Source organism: Cetorhinus maximus, chromosome 24, assembly GCF_964194155.1.
Source record: "Cetorhinus maximus chromosome 24, sCetMax3.hap1.1, whole genome shotgun sequence".
In the NCBI taxonomy this organism is placed as follows: domain Eukaryota; kingdom Metazoa; phylum Chordata; class Chondrichthyes; order Lamniformes; family Cetorhinidae; genus Cetorhinus; species Cetorhinus maximus.
This window is the reverse complement of record NC_135902.1, coordinates 52,383,523-52,391,246: the sequence shown is the minus strand read 5'-3', so window position 1 is coordinate 52,391,246 and position 7,724 is coordinate 52,383,523. Positions and strand designations below refer to the sequence as shown.

At 41.6% G+C, this 7,724-nt stretch overlaps 1 protein-coding gene across 1 annotated transcript in view; it reads left to right on the top strand.

The window, feature by feature from the left end:
- Nucleotides 1–1,230: 1,230 nt before the first annotated feature.
- Nucleotides 1,231–7,724, top strand: part of atad5a (ATPase family AAA domain containing 5a) — a 49,623-nt gene continuing 43,129 nt past the window's right edge. Inside the window, exons 1-4 of the mRNA XM_078529059.1 lie at nucleotides 1,231–1,548; nucleotides 1,782–1,868; nucleotides 2,244–4,090; nucleotides 6,751–6,841. Of these exons, the coding sequence (XP_078385185.1) occupies nucleotides 1,821–1,868; nucleotides 2,244–4,090; nucleotides 6,751–6,841 (1,986 nt within the window). The 5' untranslated portion in view covers nucleotides 1,231–1,548; nucleotides 1,782–1,820. The remainder of the gene's footprint in view (nucleotides 1,549–1,781; nucleotides 1,869–2,243; nucleotides 4,091–6,750; nucleotides 6,842–7,724) is intronic.

The following is a 7,724-nucleotide window of genomic DNA, read 5'->3' as shown; positions in this document are numbered from 1 at the left end:
TCCATCATCCTCGCTCCAACACAGAATTAGTCGGTCTGGTCCCTGACGTTTCCTTATTTAGCTCTGCAAAGCAGCTGTAGCGAGATGTGCGAGGGCAAGCACAAATCGACCTACCTTTTTTCATTATCCCCTTCTTGTGAGACCTCCCTCTGTGACCCACGGCGCCTGGTAGGTAGATAGATCCTCAAACTGGGATCCAGGGACCAGCAAGTAACACAACCAGAATAAGAACACATGCACAACAGGCAGACTTTCCACTCCTACGTGGGCTCCCCCAAGTCAGTCAACACCAGTAGGCAGGGAGTCCTAATAACAAAAAGCCGACAGTAATGTACTCAATTTCCAACTGGCCTTAAGAAAGGCGCATTATCTCCCTGAGCTGCAAAAAGGGGAAACACATTGAAAACGATGCACTTTCTCTGCAAGGCAGAAATCCATGTGCTTCCAGCAGCCAAAACCACATTCGCCCCCAATTAACTTTGGGAGATTCAGACCAATTCTCATCAATAATAATAATAATAATAATAATAAAAAAATCAAAACAAGGTTATTTAAACAAAACTTCTGGGAAGGCACTTTTTTTTTAAATGAAAAAAAGTGCAGACTAAAGACAGATAAGAAATAAAACGCACCATTAAAAAAAAAAGGTCCCATGTCAAAATGAATCATGATTTTCAGACAAAATGCCAATGATTCTGGAAGGGTCGCCGCCCCCCCCCCTCCCATCAGAGAGTCTCCGCACCGCTTGGAGCATCAATAAGACCAAAGATGAGGGTTTTCCCACTTCAACATTGAAAAAGAAAAGCGTTTTCAAAGAGACTTACCGTCCCGAGTATTAGTTCATAATGAAGTGAAGTGAAGCCAGGGGGAGAGAGAGAGAGAGAGAGAGCCCGCAGCTCCAGTCCGACTTGTCTGACAGGATGAGTGAGGCCCGCGGCCTCAACAATCTCCTCAGCCTGCTCGAGCGGCCCCCCCTCCTCCTAACGTCAATCAAGGGCGGATGATTGACAGCTGACGGTATGGGGGGAGGGGGAGGGGGGGAAACCAATCAGCCGGCTGGGGGGTGGTGGCCGGTAGGCAGGGCCAATCCAGGGGGTGGGGACTTGGGGCGGGGCCTGGCCTGGCGATTGACGGGCACGCGCCGGCCGGCCGCGCGATTGGCCGGTTGGGCGGTGGGTCAAGGGTCAAAGCGAATTGGCGCCATTTCTCGCTGGTTCGGGCGCCCGTTTGAAAGAGGATTTCCCAAACCCTTCCCCCCCCCCCCTCTCCTCCCAGTTCTCTGGGGGTATCCAGAGGGGGGAAAAAAAACCACAAGACAACCGTTGGGGGGGGGAAAATAATGTAATCAGCTTCGTTTTAAAATATGTTTTGTATAAAACATGCGGCGTAATTTTAAACTAATGCGAGTGATTGGCGGCTTTTCCGTTTCATTTTAAAAGGCAAATTATAAGAGGAGGTTTCTCAGACTGAGGGCCCAGCTCTTGTAAGAGGGCAAAAAGGGAGCAACGAAATGTGGGTTCACGGCCTTCGACCTGAGGTTTCTTAAAGGCAAGTGTGTGTGTGGCTTTGAATATGGATGTATAATGTATTAGCATATGTTGGAGACAGGCTTAGTCTGAAATGGGTTTCATATCGTTCACTATTGCTGTGTAAAGATTAAAAAAAAACACTAACTTATGTGTATTTTTGAACGCCTACTGGATACTGGGCGAGAAAACCAATTTGTGTGATTGCAGAGGAAAGTTTCTCTCATGTAGTGCTCTTTGCTCGTCCCTTCACAGGTTGCTTTCTGAGTGCCAAGGAGGGTAGAAATTGCTGGTATGGTTGGGATCATTGCTATGGCTGGTACAGTGGAGGAATATGATGAGGTGAGAGTATTTGGATTACTGTTGATCTTTTTTTTCAAACGCCTCTTGCATCTTTCTGGATTTCAATACATGCTGTAGTTTTTTTAAAAGTACAGTAACAATAACAATTGTTAACCTGTCATTCACTTAGTTTACATATTTTAATGTATTACTGTGCTGGTCCAATTAATGGAGTATGTAATGTGTGGCAAGAAGTAAACAGAGTGTAAGGGTTCTTATCAGATGTACTGGACAAGAATTTATTGGTGATGATTAAACGGGCAGTAATTGTGTTGCTGTCACATTTTAAAAAGTCATTTTGGAACTGAGTTGTAATGTGCAGGTGATTGGTGCTTTTATATGCTGCTGGAATTTTTCAACGTGTTTGTTTTACAGCCATGTAAGAAACCGAAAAAAGATGCAGAGGATTCCTCCACAAACACAATCACGAGCTACTTTTCACCATTATCAAAATCCATTGACACTGCCTTTCCATCACCCAAATCCAGTAACATAATGGATTACTTCAAGAAAACTCCAAGTGGACGAAATTTTGCTTCGAATGCATTCAGTGAATGTGAAAGAAAGAATTCAACCGTAACATCTGTGGACCATAATAAAGAAACATCGATGGTCTCGGAGGGAAAGCACCAAACACCAAAGGGGAAAAGGCTTAGAAGAAGAATTAACTTAAGCCATAAATTGAATGAATGTCATGAGGTAGTTGAAATCAGCGATACTAGCAATTCGAGCATTGGAGAGGTGTGCGGCGTGAGATCGGGTGTCGGAGTTCTTGGGAGTGATACAGCTGCACTGATTGCTCAACTTTGTGCAGAAAGCCAAGAACTATTTGAAGAGAATGAGGACAATGTTGATGTGGATGTCAATACTGTACGAAGGGGGACAAAACCGGAGAACAGAAAGAAAAGCTGCAAAGAACTTGTCAATCATTCGAGTAAAAAACTCTCCAAAAAATCACGAAAAAGAAAGGTTGCAGGAAATTATGAAGATCCCTCAAGGCAGCCAGATGTTGAGCTTGTGGTAAAGGATGACAGCTGTGAAAAGGGGGTTGAAAGACCAGAGGCTAAAGGAGCTACTATTCCTGTGGCTATTGAAAGTGAAAGAATGTGTCTCAGTGAGACAGGTTTGGATACTACAGCTGATGAGACTTCTCAGGTGAATGACAGTACGGTTACTGTGTCATTTGAAGACTTTATAAAGAACCAAGAAACCGAAGAGTCTTCAGCTGAAAAAGCAGCAGGGGACGACTCTGAGATAATCGAGGAAAGTAACAAGCTTCCCAATTTAATGGAAGACGTGAGTTCAGCTGCTCCTCAGCCTAACTCCCCTAAAACAGTGACTGTCCATGTTCAGATTCACTCTAGCCCTATATCTACCTCAGCTCAAAATTCCAAAAGGAAACAGAAAAAAATAGCATCAATCTTTTTGCGTAAGAAAGCTGACTCTGAAAGCGAAGTGGTTGAAATCCAACCGGAGAGCCCCTGTCCTGTTGAGAGCACCGATCCAGCTCCTGCAAGGAGATCCAATGTGGTGATAGCGGAGGAGGAGTTGGAGTTGTCGGTATTGGACGCCACTGAAAAGAGTCCCGTGAAGGCCAAGTGTAGTCGAGCTGAAAGGGAGCAGTTTATGAATGCTTTCAGACGACCACCCTCTTCAGATCCAGAAAAAAATGGACTCAAGAAGGTGGCGCAGAAACCAAAAGCCTCAAAGCAAGTTTTAACACAAGGTGAAGGAGGTGATGATGAGCACAGCCTAGAGAAGGGAAAAGAGGAATTTGTCCAGGTTACAAAAGCTGAGATGTCAAACCAAGGCAGTAAAGATTCTAGGCTGGAGAAAAGTGAGTATGGAGGTGCAACCATGAAAAAGAATAAAAAGCTAAATCGCAGAAAAGTTCGGAAAGCAGAATGTAAAAATCCAGATGATTGTGAAATTGATCCTGATCTGAAAACGTGCGATAAGATAACTAAAGAATCAAAAGACCCAAAGCCTTTTGATCCAGCAACGACTCGATCGAGTGAAACCTGTAGAATTACGCGGAGGAGCCTTAGACAGCAAAGAGATGCTCTGGACTATTGCCTGACACCAGATAAAGCCATTGAAGTGGATCGTCTGAGTGTTCCAGCTCATAGGTCAACCCCAAAATTGACACGTTGGTCTTCTGGAGAAAATAGCATCTACAAAGCAGAAATGATTCCTATGACCTGTAACAAGAGTCCGATCAGGTAATGTGTATTTCACATCTCCACACAGTTGAAGTATTGGTTGTGACTCTTTGATCTATCTATCTTTTACATTTACACTGAAATGTTACACCCGTTAAATTTTGATAAACAGTTTACCCTTTTCTATCCGGCTGCAGAGATTCACTCACCTTTCTGATGGCTTTAGGTGCATTTTGTTACAGCCAATTAGAATTTGTTGCTTAATGGAAGATCAAGACACATGTTCCAAGTAAGCATGTGAATGGTATTAATATGGGAAGTGTTGGAAAGTACTGTACATGACAGGAGAGAGATATGAGAACACGAGACTGTTGTAATTAGTGATTGAAAATTATTATATTATAGAACTTATTTTTCAGTCCTCAGTTAGTGGAAATTACTGTAGCCCTTTCTTTTTGGACAATCTAAATTCCATATACTTGTGCCAATATATTTTCTTCCTAAATACTTGGGATGAAGCAAAGATTATGAAATTATCTTATGAAATGAGGAAGTTACTTTAAACTTTGATTAACTTGAACAGTTCAGTGTATGAGGGATGGGATGGAAAATGAGTTTATAGATTCCAGTATTACCACAAAGATGCCAGTGTAGTGCAATGGCATACATGTGTGCAAAATATGACTTTCATGCTTATATCTTTTAAATTGTGGCAAAACAGATATCTGTATAATTCTGGGGTTTGTCTTCTGAATTACTGGTGCTTACAGGTCTGTTACAGGTGTGTTAGTGATGGGAGCTATTCGAAGGGGTGAATTGAGAGCATCACACAAGTCTCATGGGAAGAGCATTAAAGCTGATCAATTTGTGTGTATGTTGACTAAATGAGTATCTGTATGTTAAATGATCCAGGTGATAATACTGAATTCTAACCAGGAAACATTTGTATCCCTTCAATACTTAAAACTAATGAACATTTATGTGTCCATTTTAACTATGTACAGGGGTAAGCTGTTAAGGGATATGGGAACAAGTGAAAAAGTGAGTGGGTCCATTTCAAGTAAACCATCAGTTCAAACTTGAATTACCGTTCTTGAGTTGTAACGTTCTTGTGCTCCCATATGATTGAAGACTATTGGTGACTTGGAGACCTACACACCTGTACTTACATTAAGCTAGTGCTAAAATGAATCTGATGAATGTGCAATCACAGCTTTCTGTTCTTAGCTAGTTTGTTTTGGTGCTATTATAATTTTTGAGATGATACGCCCCTGATTTTTAAAAAAAAGTTAAACTATTCCTGACTAGAGGAAAGAAGATTGTGTATCATTCCCAGCTAGAAGTTGAGGAGATCCCTGCAACAAGCATTTGCCTCTATTTGTAACCAACTAGAGAGAGATTGAAAGTATAGATTCCTTCTCCCTTCATGTGCATTGTGTTTGTTTTTTTGTTTGAATCAGTTTTCTTCTCTCCTGAGGATGGTGACCCATGGTGTGGTGTAGTTACCTCGCAGCATGAACTTAAGACATTGGACATCTGGATAATATTTGATCATGTGGGGGCCTCACAGCTGAAGCCAATTCTGTCCTCACTGGTGCCATGCACAGACTTTGCAGCAGGGTTACTGGATAGGAGCTGGAACTCTGGCTTCTCTCCTTACTTCAAAGGTACTGAGGCAAGATGTGCCTCCACTCCTACCCAGCTGAGTTCAGCTAGTGGTGTGCAGTCTGAAATTTTTAGCTTGGTTATGTGCTGGTTTTACCAACAGGCCTGAATGGTGGGATTTCCCCCTTTGTGTTGGTGCCTGGCCTTGACAGTGTCTTGCATGTAACAACCCTGATATCGTTTGTTTCCACTTAATGTCTTGGCATGATGAGCCTTGAGCACATCATTCTGAGAAGGAGATAAAATGCTTGACAAAATGGGCTCATTGTTTGCATGCCTAACCTGTGTTGACAATTATAAAATGACTTTAGGGTAGCTGTGAGTAATCTGTCCTCACAGTTTGTGGCGGGGTGGGGGACGGCTGGAAGAGGGTGGTACCCTTGTTATATGATGTTGCAGTGATCTTAATATGTCTTCAATGGATTCATCTGCGTATGAAACAGGTAACCTCTGGGTCAATTGAAATTTTCAAGACTGAGGGCAATGGATTTTTATTGGATAAGGGTTATAGAGGAATACAAAGCAAAAGTGGGTAAATGGAGTTGAGGTACAGGTCAATCATGATCTAATAGAATAGAGAAACAGGTTTGGGGCTAAGTATTCCTATGTTCATACACCCAATAAGGTCCACGTTAAACCTGTGCATCACTGGGCAAGTGGCTTATATGCTCATACATGATTAGAATGCCATGTGTATATTCTAAACTTTTATGAATCAATCTTTGCTCAGAATGGTTAGAATGTGTAACATGCTACCACATGAAGTACTGGAGATGAATAACCGAGATATATTTAAGGGAAGCTAGATAAGTAAATGAGGAAGAAAGGAATGGAAAGATATGTTGATGAAGTAAGGTGTGAGGAGACTTGTGGAGCATAAACACAGGCACAGACCTGGTTGTTGGAATGGATTAATTCTGTGCTGTGGTATTTAATGTGATGCTGTGTATGGTGCAGTAAACTGTAACTAGAATAATGGGGTTGCAGTGTAAAACTGTAATGTGAACAAAATGCAGAATGAGATTTTCACTATATTTTATGTACTGGCTTTTCAGAATGAAGTTTACACGGATCACTCGGTCAAAAAATAATGTAAAAGCAAAGAAAATGGATGAGAACATGGAATTTACTCCCAGGAGCATCCAGGTGTTTATATTTTCCGAAAGAACCTTATCTTAATAAGGCTTATTGTAACCAGTGGGGCGGGGGGGGGGTGGAGAGAAAGTGTGTGTGTGCATGTGTTACACTGAAGTACAATACTGTCCTTTCAAATCTGTAGAATGATGTTTCAAAATATGATTGGAGTTCTTTATAAAAACCGTTTCACATTTTTAAAATATTAGAGTAGACAAAATGTTCCCAAATACAGAAATTTTAGAGATCAACATTTTAATTGATTGTGCTTAATTGATTTTAATTAATTGAGGATAGTGGTAAACTTCAAGAGGACTTAGGTTTGTGGAATGGGGGGACAAGTGGCAGATGAAACTTAATGTATAGATGTGAAGTGATTCATTTTGGTAGGAAAAACGAGGAGAGACAATATAAACTAAAGGGTACAATTCTAAAGGGGGTGCAGAAAAAGATGGACCTGGGGTTATAAGTGCACAAATCATTGAAGGTGGCATGTTCGATTGAGAAAGTGGCTAATAAAAGTATACAGGATCCTGTACTTTAGGGTTATAGTGTACAGGTTATGCTAAACCTGTATAAACCCTAGTTTGACCTCAACTACAGTATTGTGTCCAATCCTGGGCCCCACACTTTAAGAAGGATGTGAAGGCATTAGAGAGGGTGCAGAAAAGTTTCATGAGAATGTTTCCAGGGATTAGGAACTTGAGCCATGTTGATATGTTGGAGAAGCTGGGGTTCTTCTCCTTAAGAGAAGATAGTTTTAAGAGGAGATTCGATAGAGGTTTACAAAATCATGAGGGGTTTGGACAGATTAGATAGGGAGAAACTGTTCCCTTTGATAGCAGGGTCGAGAAGCAGAGGGCACTAATTTAAGGTGAATGGCAAAAGAAGCAAA